Source organism: Gastrolobium bilobum, unplaced genomic scaffold, assembly GCF_033153095.1.
Source record: "Gastrolobium bilobum isolate Gb01-03AN ecotype WA unplaced genomic scaffold, APGP_CSIRO_Gbil_v1 utg11831, whole genome shotgun sequence".
NCBI classification, from domain to species: domain Eukaryota; kingdom Viridiplantae; phylum Streptophyta; class Magnoliopsida; order Fabales; family Fabaceae; genus Gastrolobium; species Gastrolobium bilobum.
Genome location: NW_026899596.1, coordinates 49,840 through 67,245, shown reverse-complemented (window position 1 = coordinate 67,245; position 17,406 = coordinate 49,840). Strand labels below are relative to the sequence as shown.

Sequence of the window (17,406 nt, the reverse complement as noted above, 5' to 3'; positions counted from 1 at the left end):
GTAATAGGATTTGCTCTCTCACTTTATATCAATTAAAAATAAAAAATAAAAAAGAATTTCTCTCTCACCAGTCTCAATCTCTCGAGTATGATATCAAAGGATACTCTCCCATCCGAACCATTAAATGTAAAGAAGAGATTCCTTTTTCATTTACTCAACCTGACACGCATCTTGTTCTCTGAACCATCACGTGCCCTAGTATTTCAATCACATGGCCTTTGAACAAAAGTGAAGTCACGAGAAAAATCAACGGTTAAGATTTGATATAAATTATTTACCTAAAATCATTTGTATATAAAGCTGTCACAATTCTACGGTTGTGATTTGTTGGATCATAGTTTGAACGAAACAAGAATGAAACAGTGGAACTTCAATTACTAATGAAGTGCGCGAGTACATAAAGATTTGCAGTTAGATGTTCTCTGTTGTTGGCACTGACTCAGTCTGCGTCTGCGGACTTCAAAATTCTCGCTTTCGTCGCTTTCCCCTTGCGAAATTTCGTAAGCGTTTTTTTTTTCTTTTTCTTTTTTTTTTTTAATAATTTTTTGAGTTAGTGTAAGTGCGTGAATTTGAGTTGAGTTGAAAATTTTGTGTTTTGTGTAGAGGGGAAAGTGCATTCTCGGTTTTATCGGAGGGTTTGCAGCTGCTGCATTTTCATTTCCCGGAGGTGGGAATTTTTAACTGCTGAGATCTTCTCATATGACCTAATCATGTTAAATGATACATGAGATGAACTAATTATGTTAAATGAGACATGGATGTTGTTATTTGAAATTATATGATGTTTACTCATTGAAGAATTTTGTTATTTATTTATTTATTTTTATTTTTATTTTTTTGGTGGTGGGGTGGGGTTTGGTGTGCTTTTTAGATTGTAGTTTGTGTGTTTTGCTTGAGGGAAACTGGCAACATCTGTTTTTAGGGTTTATAGATTTTTGTTTTGTTTTTTAATTTTTCATATTTACTTTTTAGGGCAAATCTTAGAGAAGTGGTAAGGTTGCATCTTGTGACCGGAAGGTCACCAGTTGAGTATGTGAAATAATTTTTTTTTGTAAAAATATAAGGGTAAAGCTAGTATAATCGACCTTCACCCCTATCCTGACAAGCTAATATGTGAAATATCTTTTTTTTTTTTTTTTTTGTAAAAATACAAGGGCAAATCATTTTTTTTTAGTTTTATGCTTATCTTTTTTCTTAAGCTTTTCGTACTTTTCATTTGGGTTTATCTACCACCGACCCAACTAGTTTGGGATAAATGTGTTGTTGATGTTGATGTTGATGTTGATATTTATATTAATTTTTCCTCAATTTGTTTTTTCCATTATTTGGGTTAATTAGTTTGGAATAAAGATGGTGTTGGTGATGATTTAAACACAGTCACAATGGTGAAGGCAGGTCAGCCAGCACGATGTAGAGATAACCGGAGAGATTTCTTGTTGAGATGAGCTGAATTTTTGGGTAATTAGATATCCAATGGTTCCATGCAGAGGTTAATTGGATCTGTGAATAATTGGATATACATTACTCATCCTTTCAGCAAAATTGATCTAATAAATTCATCTAAAAGCTTGTTTTTGGATACAATGATGGTGCTGTGGTTTGAATCTATAGCGTCATGCAAATTACGCCCAAATCCCTCACCACTAGCCCACTCCTAGTGGCTTCAACTCAAAGCATGTTTTGATTTGGTTTGTTACAACTTAAATGTTAAACCAATAATGTGGATAGAATTGTAATTTTTAATCATCATATAGTTATTCATGAGTTACCAAGTTGAAGATTTATATGTTTTGAATACTACTCTAGCCCAATCGATTTTTATTGAATTGAGTCTATGAAGCCAGTTGAATTGCTTGACTTGACTATTACTCCTAACCGTAATTAGCTTTATCGGATGCTAATTTTCTTGCTTCTGTGCTTGGGCAGTGTGAAGTTCTGTATTTTGCGAAGCTGAGAATTCGAATATGGTATGTATTACTTTGTCAATTTCAAAATCACAACCACGTATGAGTTTATTTTGGTGCTTTATGGGTCCTCATTTTCTAGTACAAGTGTCATGTGCTTTGGGGGACTGGCGATGTGGTCCTAAAAACCTTTTCTTCTCTCTTCCTTTTTCATAATTATTTCATATTTTTCTTTTTGCTACTTAGCTTTTGCTTCTTTTTCTGATGTATAACATTCATTGCAGGTTGTGGATGATTCTGGCGTGGAGAGTGACAATTTTGACTGGAACACTGAAGATGAGCTTGAAATTGAGAACTTTCAGCCTTCATCTGCATGTTTAACCGTTCCTAATGGAGAGGCTACTACTGGGGCTGGAGTGGTAAGCTTTTAGGCATTTTCCTTTTCGTCTGAGGTTATCTTTGTGAGCAGTTGAATATTAAAAAAGTAGGGGACCAATTTCCTGAAAGTTAAAGATAGTGCAAATACATTGTCTTTCGCAAGTACAGTTGTCTTCTAAGATGAAAGCTAGCACAATTATAATTTACTTTGGCCTAATCACATTCCATATTGCTGGTGTAATTTGTTATGAGTGATAGGTAACCAACTAACCATGACAAACCAAAATGATCAACTGACCTTGCAGGCCAATACCGAAATAAGAGCCTTAGAGTTGAGTTGGGACCATACAAAATTAGTTTTATCTACATAATGTGTATTTTCTATTTAGATTTTGTGGAATTTTTATGTTGCTTATTCAGAGTAGCTAGTTCTTCTTCCTTCTTTTCTATTGCTGTTATATGGACTTATTTTCTCATTTTGGGTAATCTTCTTAATATATCTGGTTCAATATTTTTTGGCTACAGTGGAATATGCTAATATAAGCTGTATATTGATATACTCACCTGCTGTTATTTTTCTTTTGGTACTGTGACTTCCTGTATTTTATTCAACACTGCAAAATATGTAAGATTCTTTTCAGATGCATTTATTATGCTTTACTAATGTCGCTAAATCTTATGGTTTTTCCAATTAGCTTATCTATCCATGAAAGTATTTTAAACCCAATTCACATTCAACATCGAGAAACATGCTTTAGAAATAGGACTGTTCAATTGAAATGGAGATTTTTATTTGCTACTAATATCTAATTATTTTTTCTCCATTTAGGCAAGCTCATCTAATTCCAAGGTACTTGACCACTTTGTTGCTATGGGATTTCCTAGCGAAATGGTTTCCAAAGTAATTCAGGAATACGGTAAAAGCACTGCTATAATCCATTTAAGTATAGATTTTGATTCATAAGGCTCGTGAATAATATTGCTCTGATGAACATCCAGGTGAGGAAAACGAAGATAAATTACTTGAAGAACTTCTCACGTACTCGGTGAGTCGATATTTTCCAAGTCTTGATTGACAGCATTGTGATCTTGTCTTTTGAAACTAATGTTTTTCAGTTACACCAAATATCTATTATCCTCACTCTGCTATAGTTGTCTCACCTCATCTTTCTTAAATCTAAGCAACAGTTCTTTGTTGTGGAGTTGGTATCTATTTGTATCTTTGTTTGTTACCAGCATGTACCAAACTATATAAATTAATTGCAGATAATTTCTGGTTTTCTATGGCAATTGTTAATTTTGTTGGCTATAAAGTCCAACCTTGGTCATAGGATTCAGGACACACCTGAGTTGTAGCATAGTGAACTACAAATATGTTCACAATTTTACACGTTTATAGTAGATATCCATTAATTTTCCATGACATTTTAATTCATGAAATGAAATAAAATTCTTTGAGTATAAAAATAGTTTCCAGCTTAAATTATATTGATATGAAATAAGTGATAATAATGAATTCATTCTTTAAACTTGTCTTGGAAAAAATTGCTTTTTGAAATTCTTATGTATCTAAACCGATTTCCTTTATCCCAAACAACACCTTTATCCCAAACAAATCGGTGGTAGATGAACCCAAATGAAAGGTACAAAGAGATTGGAGAAAAGATAAAAATACAATTTAAGAGTATATATATATATATATATATATATATATATATATATAGAAAGCATGAAACAATTAAAAGGGAAGGTATATTAAAATAAACTAAAATATATAGATATATAGGAGGATAAAAAGGATAGGAAAGTAAGAAATAAAAAAGAATAAAATAAAAGGGGTATAGGAAAAAAAGAAAAAGAAAAACATAAAAATAAATAAGTAAGAGAAAAAAGATGGGAAAGGGGAAAAGAAATACAAAAAAAGAAGAAAAAAATAGAGGGAGGGAGATGAAGAGGACAAGGACTAAAAATAGGGGTGCTAAACGAACCAAGGGCCTTTGGCTCGGCTCGTGAAAGCATGAGCTTACATGTCTAAAATTGGTTGTTGGAACCATACCTGGACTTGTATAAAAGCTCGTTTAATAAAAAGGCCTTAGGCTCCAATTGAAAAGCTCGGCCTTATAGCCTTTCAGGCTGGCCTAATATATTAATTTTTATTTTTATTTTATATTTTTTATATTGCTTGTAGTAACCCCCTCTCCCTCCTCAATCCATTTCGCCCCATTTTATTGGTTAAAAAGACTTTTTGAATGATTTTGTTCTATATTATGCTGGTTGGATATACATTGAATTTATGAATATTTATGGAATTAACAGTGCTGTTGATTGTATTTTCTATTTGGATAAATTTCTATGGTCTTATTTTTTTAAACAGTCTAACAGGCTAAACCCGGCTTTTTTTTTTTTTTTCTTTGTAAATAAGCCAGGCCACAGGCCGATAATTATATTCATAACAGGTAACAGGCTTGGTCAGGCTGACACATTTAAATACAGGCTTAGCCTCTTAAAACCAAAGCTTGGCCCGTTGACACCCCTAACTAAAAAAGGGTCATCTGGAACATAGGAATAACAACGGGTTTAGCCCTCCATCATGCTTATAGCTTTTCTCCATTCTGTCCTAAGACACACCGTCCACCAATCTATATCCCACTCCATTAAGTCTTGTTTAACTATCTTTCCCCAAATAAGTTTCGGTTTGCCTCTACCTCTCTTTGTGTCGAGATCTTGGTAACAAACTTTTGTTCTCACGGGAGTATCTAGGGGCCTTTTCATTATTTGCCCAAACCACCTTAATCTATGCTCTCTCATCTTTTCAGCCACCGATACTACTCCTACCTTCCTTCGAATATCATTTCTCATCTTATCCATCCTCGTATAACCACACATTCACCTTAACATTCTCATTTTCGCTAATCACATTTTATGCTCATGTTGCCTATGTGTTGGCCAACATTCAGCTCTATATAACATTGCAGGGCTTACTCCTGTTCTATAGAATTTTCCTTTTAACTTAAGGAGAATTTTTCGGTCACACAAAAACCCATATGTGCTCGCTATTTCATCCATCCTGCTTTGATTCTATGGCTTACATCCTCATCAATCTCTCCACCTTTTTGCAAAATTGATCCCTTATATCTAAAAGTATCTTTCTTGAGTACCTTTTGTACAAGCAGCTGCACAAGATCTCGATCTCTATCCCTTACCAGAGAAAACTCACTTCATATCTTACTTCGTCTTGCTCCGGCTTGACATGAATTCTTTAGACTCCAACGTGCTTCTCCACAATTCAAGTTTTCTATTAACACCGGCCTCGGTCTCATCAATAAGGACAATATCGTTTGCAAAAAGCATACACCATGACACTTCCTCTTGATATTTCTTATTTTAATCTTTTGATATTTTCATTTAACATTTTTGAAGTATTAACATCCACTTGAAGAAAAAAATTATATTAAAGCTTCTAGTTATTAAGGTTTGGAGTTAATTTCTATTTAAAGTTACCTTTGCTATCTTTGTGTCTGTCATGGCCATGGACATTGGGGCTGTTTTTATGGCTTCTAGTGCTCATGCCATCGACTCTTTAAGGAAGTTCCCCTAAACTACTATGCAGGGACTGAAGAGCTTTATTGGATTATTAAGCATCTTTGTTTTCCTTTGTTTTTTGCTTCCTTATGGAGGGGAATTTATTTTCTAAACCTTCTGTATTCCCTTTAACACAAAATTTCTTCTAAAAAGAGTAATGAGATTGCATCATCAAGAAACTCTGTAAATGACTACAATTTTACTTCTACTAATTTATGTCTTGAGTTGCCTAATATGTAAGTTGTGGTTAAATACTTGAATGAGCAGCTTAATCACCCTAATATGGCAATAAGGAAATTTTGGTACCGGAACAATGAATTCTATACTTATATAAATATGATCTTAATACAATGGCAATAATATTTTACCAACCTCAATGAGTGATGTTTGAGCTTGTTGTAAAATCAATGTTAATAATTCATATACAAGAATACCATCACAAGAGTTGTAGGTTCATGGAAGTTTTAAACAAATAGCCAATATTACCTGCCTGTATGTGCACGATACATGCATTTCCTGTTTTTTTGGCACAATATATTCTATGGTTTATCACTAGTTACCTTCTTTCCTCCTTCACCTCTTTCGTTTTGGTGCTTTAAATCTTACTGACAATTTTCTTTTCCTTTTTTCCAACATTTGCATATTTTACATTTTAATTGTTAATGTTACAATTATCTTGGTATTTTTTGTTTTCATATTTGCAGGCTCTAGAAGGTTCTCCTCAGCCACAACAGCAAAATGAACCAGATCCCTGTTTTTCAGAGCATGCAGGGTGCACTTCGGATGATTTCTCAGATACTGATACTTTTTCTGATGATGAAGTAATCTTGCTCTTTGTGCTTTAATGTTTTGTTTCGAGAGCTTGTATGATTTGATTCATCTTATTATCATGCTATTTTGTGACTTTAGGGTCATCTACTTGGATAGTTTCTGCTATAGGATATACAGTTATTTCACATATGATCAATTTCATATATGAGATAAAATATTATGTTTTATGTTTCTTTTTGGGTAACTGAGTAGGTTTATGTTTGAGTAACGTTTTTTTTTCTTTTTTTGTGGGGGCGCATATTTTCAAAAGCTGTTCATGGAAACTAAAGCTTTTTCCCCACAAAATAAGCTAATCCAAACATGCAGGTTGTAAAGTTTCTCTTTAACGTACTTCACGGAAAAATGAACTTGTCTTCGTAGTGCTTCATTAGCTTTGACATGCATTTATGGGAGGTCTGGAACTGCTTATGCAAGGAAACACTTTACTTGCAGATTATGTATTTTAATTATGGTTTGCTTATTGGTTTTTTGGCAGGAAATTACAAAATCTGTTTCTGAGAATGATGCTACCTTAATGTCCTTGGTGAGAATGGGGTACAAGAAGGAGGAGGCTTTAGTTGCCATAGAAAGATTAGGTGCGTTTTACATGATTCATTCTTATGTTTGATGTAAATTGTTAGCTTGTTATTTTGCAAAAATGCCAGCCCTTTTTGATTTTATTATTGTTGCTTGCTGTATGATTCACTGTCTTCATTTGATTTCCAGTACCTTCATTTGTGCCCCTTGGGCAACCTGAACAATAAGACAAATAAAAAAAGAAGACTTACTGCATTATTATTTTCTATTCTTTTTTTTAGTTTATTTGGTTTTTTATGAGGTTTAAGGGTTGGATTTTTTTTATTGTCAGCTGTTTGATATTTTAAATGCATTCTAAGACAAGGATTTGTCACGCAAGTAAAATGCTTTCCTTGAAAGCCTTTTCTGGTTGAGTAGTTCATATTAGTTCCCTGTGTAGGGTTTAGACATGTCAAACTATTTTCCATTAATGATACTTGTGAACACTGGTAGTTTCAAATGAAATGTGAGTGTTTGAAGAATGAAGAATAAACATTGTCATCTTGAAGCTTGTCTCGTTTTATGTAATATGCTTTAGTTAAGTATCCAGATTCTTGAAGAGCAAACATATCCTTGTTTGAAATGCTGGATCTCCCAAGAAATAAAATTTTATTTTTCTAAATGGGAAGAATCAGAATGGTTGGGTTATATGACTCTGCCTTATTTTGACGGCATCCTTGTTCAACTTCTACCTACTATATTGCGTTATATAATCATCTCTAAAGTGCCACTGTTTCAGAATATTGTTCAAGTTTGTGCTAAGGTATATAATCATAAATTTTGTTATTATTCCCAAATAATATTTGAATCAAATTAACTGGGTCAACACTCAACACCAAATAAATTTGCGTAATATCTGTATGATGAAGTGTGGTTTGTCCTTGTAATTCTCAAATCTCTCATACAATTTGTTAGAATAGTATGTTAAAGTAGTACTGTATATAATAGAATAGTCCCACATCTTGTATATGATATATTAGTTTATGTACTTGGTAATATAAATATATTCCCTGTGTGCTCGTATTAGACACACAATTATTCAATCTTAAGTTGGTATAAGAGCTCTTTGTTCCAGGAACTTTAGCTTCCGCTAAAACCCTAAGCCCACTGCTTAGGTGTGCCAAAACCCCAAGCCCAATGCTTAGGTGTTCTCTCCTTCCTTGCCGTGCGTCCCCCTGGCTTGCAACTGTCAGAAGCACTGTTCACGTCGCCGGAGTTACTGTTCATAGCCAAAAATACTGTTCCAGTGTCTTTTTTTGGTTGTTCCAGGACATAACTGCTCGGTTTTGTCTCCTTCAAGATCTGCTCTTGGTTCTTCAGGGGACTCTTGTTTGGCGCTTGTTTCTTTTTGTTTGGCTATTGGTTTGATTCTACTTGCTTTGTTCTGCAAGTTTTTATTGCATTCATAATGGCAGCATCATCTCCTGTTCACTCGGAGGTCAATTCTCCTCCTCCCGCCAAAAGTTCCTCGGGTATCATTTTGACTAATGTTGGACCCATTACCTCCTCCAAACTGATGGTTTCTGTTAACTACAAGAATTGAGCCACCTCTGTTCGCGTCTGGTTCTTTGGACAGGGGCATGGATGACATCTCACAATTCAATCTAATGCTATTCCTAAAGAAGAAAAATCTGATTGGGAAAGGATTGACAACCAGCTTCTGAGTATTCTTTGACAGTTTATTGATCCAATCATTCTGGACATTTTCGATTCTTTTCAGACATGCTATGAAAGTGTAGGAGGAAGCTAAAAACCTCTATACTAATAATGTTCAACAGCTTTTTTCTATCATTTCTCAATTCATGGATTTGCGCAAATCATCTGACATTCAGATGGAGACATATGTTGGTAAAAGTCGATCTTTGATGCAGGCGTACTTGGATATGTTGCCTTACCCTACTGATGCTTTTGCATATAGGAAACAAGTGGAGCGCCTATTTATGGTTGCCACTCTTTTTGGTCTTCCCGAGGAGTATGATAGTGTCCGTGACATTATGTTGACTAGTGGGGATCCTGATTTATCACCGACTTACCAACGCCTTTTGAATCTTAACAAGAAACTAGTGCCTGCGCCTGATTCATCTTCTGTTGTTGATTCCACTGCTCTTGTTTCCCGTACTGACTCTCACGGGAACAACGGTCGTGGTCGGGGCCAGGGCAGACGTGTTCAGAGACCTCGTTGTAGTTATTGTCAGCAACTTGGTCATTATGAGGAGCGTTGTTACACGAAGTTTTCTCACTTGCGACCCTCTTATGCTGCGAATATAGCTCAGTCAGATACTACTTCATCTGGTTCAGTCTCTCTCTCCTGTAGACTATGCAACACTCCAGACTCTTCTCATGAAAGCTTATCCTCAGTTTCACCCTTCTGCTCCAGATAGTGGTAATTCTGTTGCTTGTGTTTCTCATTCTACATCACTTGGTTATTAGATATTCGACTCAGGTGCTACCGATCACCTTTGTGGTAATAAGGAACTCTTCAGATCTCTTACTTACTCTGATCATTACCTTCCTATACCCTTGCTGAGGGTACTAAAGCCCCTGTTCGTGGGATTGGACAAGCTCGTCCGACCTCTTCTTTGACCTTGACATTTGTCTATTACATTCCTGACATTTTTTATAACTTGATTTCTATTAGTAAATTGATCCACTTCCTTACTTGCATTATTACCTTCTCTAACCATTCTGTTTCTGTGCAGGATCCGGGTGCGGGAAAGACAATTGGAGTGGGTCATGAGTCATGGGTTCTTTACTATCTGGTTGTGCCTCGTCCTTCAGTGGCATGCTGTCTTACAGAATCTCCACAACTTATCCACAGTCACCTCAGCCATCCAAGTCTTTGAAAGTTGCAGAAGAGGGTTCGTCTTTTATCTAGTCTTCGGTCTTTAGATTGTCTGTCGTGTCAGCAAGGGAAGCACACACGCTTTTCTTTTGCCAGTCGAGTAAATAAACGAGCTAATGCTCTTTTTTCTCTTATTCGTTCAAATATTTGGGGTCCAAGTCATACTTTGTTCATTTTAGGTTTTCGGTATTTTGTTACTTTTATTGATGATTATTCCCGTTGCACCTGGATTTATTTAATGAAAAATCGTTCCGAGTTATTCTCCATTTATAAAAGTTTTCTGCCGAGGTTCATACTCAATTTGGTGCCTCTATTTGTATTTTACGTAGTGATAATGATAAGGAATATGTTTATTATGACTTTTCTAATTTCTTGGCCATACAAGGTACTTTACACCAGACCACTTGTCTTCATACTCCACAACAAAATGGGGTGGCCGAACGTAAAAACAGACATCTCATTGAAACTGTCTGGACTCTTCTTATTCACATGCATGTTCCTCTTCACTTCTGGGCAGATGCAGTAATCGTCTTTTGTTTTCTCATCAGCCGCATACCTTCCTCTGTGCTTAATGACATTCCCCATAACCTATTGTTTCCAGATGCTCCTCTCTATCCTCTATCCCCGCATGTCTTGGGTTGTACCTGTTTGTTCATGATATCACCCTTGGTAAGGATAAGTTAACATCCAAAGCCTTTAAGTGTATTTTTCTTGGTTATTCTTGTCTTCAAAAGGGTTATCGTTATTATTCTCCTGATCTTAAGCGTTATATTGTTTCCACTGTGTCACTTTTCTTGATCAACAACCCTTTCGTTTTATCCCATCTTAGTTGTCACGGGTTGATCAGGTTCTTCCTATTCTTTTTCTTGACTTGTCTTTACCCGCTGCAGGTGACTCTATCTCAGAGGAACGACTTCTTACCTCCATCCCCAAGGATCACCCTTTTCTCACCTATCAGGATCGTCAGCTTATGCCTCCTGCGGACTTGACCCTGGATGATTCATCGCCTTCTCTTGTCGACTCTCACTAGAGGCTCTTCCCATTGCCCAAAGAAAAGGTATACGTACTACCCGTAACCTTTATCCTCTTTATACCTTTTTGAGCTATGATCGTCTTTCTATTCCTCATTTCACCTTTGTTTCTGATCTTTCTTTTGTTTCTCTTCAGAAGACCACATGTGAAGCACTTTCCCATCCAGGGTGGCACCAAGCGATGCTTGATGAGATGGCCGCTTTTCATTTCAATGGCACTTGTGATCTTGTTCCTGCTCCTACGGGGAAGTCTATATTGTTAGTTGTTGGTGGATCTTTACTTTCAAGGTTGGACCTGATGTTGATTGTCTTAAGGCGCGTTTAGTCGCCAAGGGCTTTACTACAATTTTTAGCCTTGATTATAGTGACACGTTATCTCCTATTGCTAAAGTGGCGTCTGTCTACATGTTTATTGCCCTCGCTGCTGTTCGTTACTGGCCACTCCTTCAACTGGACATTAAAAATACTTTTCTTCATGGTTATTTACAGGAAGAGGTTTACATGGAGCAATCGCCTGGCTTTGTTGTTCAGGCGGAGTCTGGGATGGTGTGTAGACTTTGTAAGTCCTTATATTGCCTCAAGCAGTCTCCTCTTGCATGGTTCAGCCGTTTCAATTCTGCCGTTCAGGCTTTTGGCTTAATATGCAGTGAGGTTTATCATTTAGTGTTTTATAGGTGCACATCTCCTGATAAGTGCATCTATCTGTTATTCTATTTCGATGACATCATTCTAACTGGAAGTGATCAAGCTGGGATTGACCAATTAAAGTAATATTTGTTTAGTCAATTTCAGACAAAGGATCTTGGTAAGCTTCGTTACTTTTTAGGGATTGAGGTGACACAGTCTAGACATGGCATTTCCATCTGTCAAAGGAAATATGCCTTAGATATTTTAGAGGAGACTGGTATGTTGGGGTGTAAACCATTTGATACACCCGTGGATCCTAATATCAAATTATTGATCGGTCAGAGGGAGTCATTATCTGATCCTGGACGTTATCGGAAGTTGATTGGGAAACTTAATTATCTCACTGTGATTAGGCCGAATATCTCTTTTGCTGTTAGTGTGGTTAGTCAGTTCCTATACTCTTTTTGTGATTCTCATTGGGATGCTGCTATGAGGATTATCCACTACATTAAAAGAGCACCAGGGAAAGGCTTATTATATTTAGACCAGGGACATACAAAAATTTGTGATTATTCAGATGTCGATTGGCCAGGATCACCCTCGGATAGACGCTCTACTTCTGGTTATTGTATCTTCTTTGAAGGAAACCTGATTTCTTGGAAGAGTAAGAAAAAAACTGTTGTCGCCCGATCCAGTGCAGAGGCCGAGTATCGTGTAATGGGAGCTGCCACCTGTGAACTAATTTGGTTAAAGCAATTGATTCGGGAGCTCCATCTTTGTGAACAAAAACAACCCATGACATTCATTTATGACAATCAAGTTGGGTTACATATATCATCTAATCCTATATTTCATGAGAGAACCAAGCATGTAGAGATTGATTGCCACTTCATTCGAGAAAAGATTCAGTCAGGAGAAACCAAAACGACATTTGTCAACTCCAAGGATCAACTCGCGGATGTCTTCACTAAAGCTCTTAGAGGTCCTCAGGTTGAATACATTTGTAACCAAAGTTGTTAAAACGTAGAGTCTATGTAAAAATGGTAGGGATGAGCAAAAACGTAAAATCGCAAAACGTAAATGAAACGTAAGAGTTTACTAACGTATTAAATATAAAATATATATCCAACATATATAAAACCAAAACTCACAAACATGTTTATTTTATAAGAATGTTAATTTTAATCTTTGTTTTAATTTATATAGAATGATTTTAATGTATTAATTATGTAAGTTATTAAATTTAAGCTAATTAATGACTAAAAATATATATAATTTTTTTTATTATTACGTGTTATATATATATATATATATATATATTTTTGAATATGCAAAAAAAATTCATATTATATATATTTTTATATTATTCATGGATTTATTAATTACTTAAAGCATTGATTATAATAATATACAAGCATGAGTGTGGCAGTGAGTCTCTTCCTCTTCCCGTTTATTAACACTGACGTTGCTCTCTCTCTCCCCCCTCCCTTCTTAACTGTGGATATGTTTAAATGCTTTGCATCAAGAGCTGTTTAGTGCTAAAACTAAAGCGAGAGTAGAAGAGAAAAGAAAGCATTGAAACAAGAAGAAATGTCATCAATTTTTCTTTCTGCAACTACAACTTGAACTGCTCTTCTTCTTTGGTGTTTTGGTTTGGGTTGGAGTAACAACCAACAATGGTGAAGGTGTTGGCGATGAAGCTCTTCTTCTCCTTCTTCTTCGTCTTTGCTTCTCTTTCTCCCCTCTTTGTCAGATCTAACTGTGTTTTTTTTAAAAACTGAGTCAACTCGAAAAACTCGCCGAGTCAACCGTTTCTACGTTTCGACACTATGTTTGAACCTTTTCGACTCAAAACCCGTTTCAACTACCGTTTTGACTCGATTTTGGTCATAAAAACGTAGAGACGGTCCGTTTTTACGGTTCAACACTACGTTTTTACAACACTGTTTGTAACAAGCTGGGTGCACACAATATATACGCACCAACTTGAGGGGGAGTGTTAGAATAGTATGTTAAAGTAGTACTGTGTATATAATAGAATAGTCCCACATATTGTATATGATAGATTAGTTTCTATTCTTGTCAATATAAATATATTCCCTGTGTGCTCGTATTAGACACACAATTATTCAATCTTAAGTCAGTTAAAGTGGATTTTGATGTATCCCGCCGACATAGCCCGTTTTAGGATGAATAACGTAAATTATGCATTTATGATCTTATTCATCTTTTTTTTGTTTGTCATCTCTGCACCAACTGTGATGGGACTTGTCTTTTGATCTCTCCCATGGACATTGCCTGTTTTTCAGTGAATCACATAAATTATGCATTTATGATCTTATTTATCTTTTATTTTTTTCGTCTCCGCACCAACTGTGAATGAGACTATGTGCGGGTGGCTGCCATTTGTACCCGACATCCCAATTTCCTTTAAGATTTGGGTCTCATTGTTAAGGGGGAGAACCGGAGCAGTGATAAAGCTGTTCTTTCGTGACTGAAAAAAGGTCATGGGTTTGAATCCAGGAAATAGCCTTTTTGCAATTATGCAGGGATAAGACTGCGTACAAGGATTGCCTCTACCGCACACTTGCTAGTCGGGTTTAACGGGGAGTTGTTTTTTTTTATTTTTTTTATTTGGGTCTCATTGTTCTAATGAAATACTGCTGCAGGTCCGAACTCCTCACTTGAAGAATTGGTAGATTTTATAGCTGTTGCTCAAATGGCAAAGGCAGAAGATGCCCTTCTACCTCCTGTAGATAAGGTAGCATCTTGAAATGAATAAAATAGAAATTTAATGCATATAATTTTCTCTTATCTTTTTTCCTTAAAATCATGATGATCTATCTTCCATGTTACCTTTTTTTTTTTTTTTTCATTCATCTAACATTTGTAAGTAATTTTAAACTACATTTTCACAGCCGGATTACAGTAACCATGATAAGCCAAAAAAGCGAAGATTTTATGATTATGAAGTGCTGGGAAGGAAAAAGCCAAAGGGATGTGAGAAGAGAATACTCGGTGAAGATGATGAGGAGGTACTTCATCTTCCAAACCCAATGGTAGGGTTTGGGGTTCCTACTGAGTCAACAACATTCATAACACACAGAACACTTCCTGAAGATGCCATCGGACCTCCTTATTTCTACTATGAGAATGTAGCACTTGCACCAAAAGGTGTTTGGCAAACAATTTCAAGATTCTTGAATGATGTTGAACCTGAATTTGTGGATTCAAAGTATTTCTGTGCTGCGGCCAGGAAAAGGGGCTATGTTCACAATCTCCCCATCGAAAATAGATTCCCTCTTCTACCACTTCCGCCGCGCACAATACATGATGCATTTCCCCTAACAAGGAAGTGGTGGCCCTCATGGGATTCTAGGACCAAACTTAATTGTTTGCAAACGGTTACTGGCAGTGCAAAACTAACAGAAAGAATTAGGAAAGCTGTAGAAAACTATGATGGAGATCCTCCTGAGAGTGTCCAAAAGTATGTTCTTGAAGAATGTCGGAAATGGAATCTGGTTTGGGTGGGAAGGAATAAGGTTGCTCCACTAGAGCCTGATGAAGTAGAAACACTTTTGGGCTTCCCAAGGAATCACACAAGAGGAGGCGGAATAAGTAGGACTGACAGATATAAATCACTTGGCAATTCATTCCAGGTATGATAAATATTCTCTTTATATTTTTTTTTCTATAAAAAGAAAGCCTCCATCAAGATCCTCCAGGATGTATTTATGGTCATAGAGAAATGTAATACTCCTTTGAACTCTCTTATAATGGTTTAAATAATTTTTATTCATATCCAGAATAATTTGTGGTAGAGGAAGACCAAGAAAAACTGAGTGAAACCATTAAAAATGATTTAGATGGAAATAGCCTGCGCAAGGAATTGGTTTTTGACAGAACACAATGGCAACATTTGGTGAAAAAAGGCTTTGGTTGTTGTTGTCTTCTGGATAATGTTGTCAAATTATCAGGAATATTTGCAGTTCGAATATTTATTTTCTTGTTTCTAAGTTTTTCAATGAATTCTGATTATTTTAATTAATTAGGGTTATTTGCTGAAAAAAAAAATACCCAGTGATTTATGCTTAAGTTTCCATATACATTTCGTTTCCCTTATAGGTTCAGTTGATTTCAGGTTGACACAGTGGCATACCACCTGTCAGTTCTGAAGGACATGTATCCTAATGGTATCAATCTTCTTTCTCTCTTTTCTGGAATCGGTGGTGCAGAAGTAGCCCTTCATCGGCTTGGCATCCCTCTTAAGAATGTTGTGTCAGTTGAAAAATCAGAAGTGAATAGGAATATTGTTAGAAGTTGGTGGGAGCAAACAAATCAGAAAGGTAACTTAATTGATCTGGACGATGTACGGCAGCTAAATGGGGATCGTTTGGAGCAGCTGATGAACTCGTTTGGGGGTTTTGATCTCATTGTTGGTGGAAGTCCATGTAATAACTTGGCTGGTAGCAACAGGGTCAGCAGGGATGGATTGGAGGGCGAACACTCCTCCCTCTTTTATGATTACTGTCGGATTCTAGACTTGGTAAAATGTATAATGGCAAAATATCGATGAACTTGTCTAAAGAAATCTCATATAACTTGGAACTTTAGAGACAGATGCTTCTCACCTCAATTTTGTTGCCGTGGAAAGGTAACTATTTTCTAATAAAATTGTTTTCTAAACATTGCTAATTGTTGTTGCCTACTATTGGTATAAAGTTGATGTTGATTGCTCACTTAGAATTAGTTAATAACTAGTTATTTTACTTGTGTATTGTGTTTTTTTAATTTTCATATTATTAAATATGATCTTTTTTTGGATGAAAACATGGGCACAAGAAAAAGAAACACACAAGGAAATAATTAGGAGTATGGAATTACTATCAAATGATGGTAGCTCAGTTGATGCATGGAAATACTCAGGTGATGGTGAGAGTATATGTTTGATCTTTTTTAGTATCATTTTTGAGAGAGATTTAAAGTCTTAATCTTAGACTTGCTCGAATAAGATTGTTTCCCGTGAAGAATACTTCTGGTTTATTAAAAAAAAAAAAAAAGCATGAAAAAACCTAGCTAACTCTCCAAGAGGAGTTAGAATATCCTATGCACAATAACAACACAAGTGCTGCCTTCTATTTGCACAAGCCGAGTCTCCCATTGTTTTTTTTTTTTTCTCCATTGTGATGGAGATATAAAAGAGAATTATTATTTGTTCATGACATAATATTAAGTTTTATTAAATAGTACCATTTATATGTTGTCATAATCTAATAATTTGAGATTTTGGAAGTGTCATTTATGACACATTAAAACATTCTTGAAAATAATCTACTAGGATGACTGCATCTTGTAGTCTTCTAAATCAGCAAATCAAAGCCAGCTCCAAAGCAATTATAATGCTGCAGAACTCCAAATTAAAGGAAGAGCAAATGCCTATGTGAAAGTAACAGAGCTTTTTAATACAGCATGGCCACAGCTAGCATCTCCTGGGATGCAATTTAATAGTTTTTTAATTTAATAAAAAACATCTTTTAGTGTTTGAATTAGCTTGTATTTTTTTTATTTTTATTGTGGCTAATTTTCAGGACAACAATTTTTTTTTTTTGATACAAGTGAATTAAATACATAATCTAATACAAATTACTCAAATTTT

The 17,406-nt window shown here is 35.6% G+C and overlaps 1 protein-coding gene across 1 annotated transcript; it reads left to right on the top strand.

The window, feature by feature from the left end:
* Window positions 1-348: 348 nt before the first annotated feature.
* LOC133291819 (DNA (cytosine-5)-methyltransferase DRM2-like) lies at window positions 349-16,450 on the top strand. The gene is made up of 11 exons (XM_061490151.1): window positions 349-500; window positions 604-667; window positions 1,927-1,967; window positions 2,189-2,323; window positions 3,112-3,199; window positions 3,282-3,328; window positions 6,569-6,685; window positions 7,171-7,270; window positions 14,420-14,511; window positions 14,669-15,409; window positions 15,892-16,450. Exons 3-11 carry the CDS (start codon window positions 1,965-1,967, stop codon window positions 16,324-16,326), a joined length of 1,758 nt encoding a protein of 585 aa, XP_061346135.1. The 5' UTR covers window positions 349-500; window positions 604-667; window positions 1,927-1,964; the 3' UTR covers window positions 16,327-16,450.
* The last annotated feature ends 956 nt before the right edge of the window (window positions 16,451-17,406 follow it).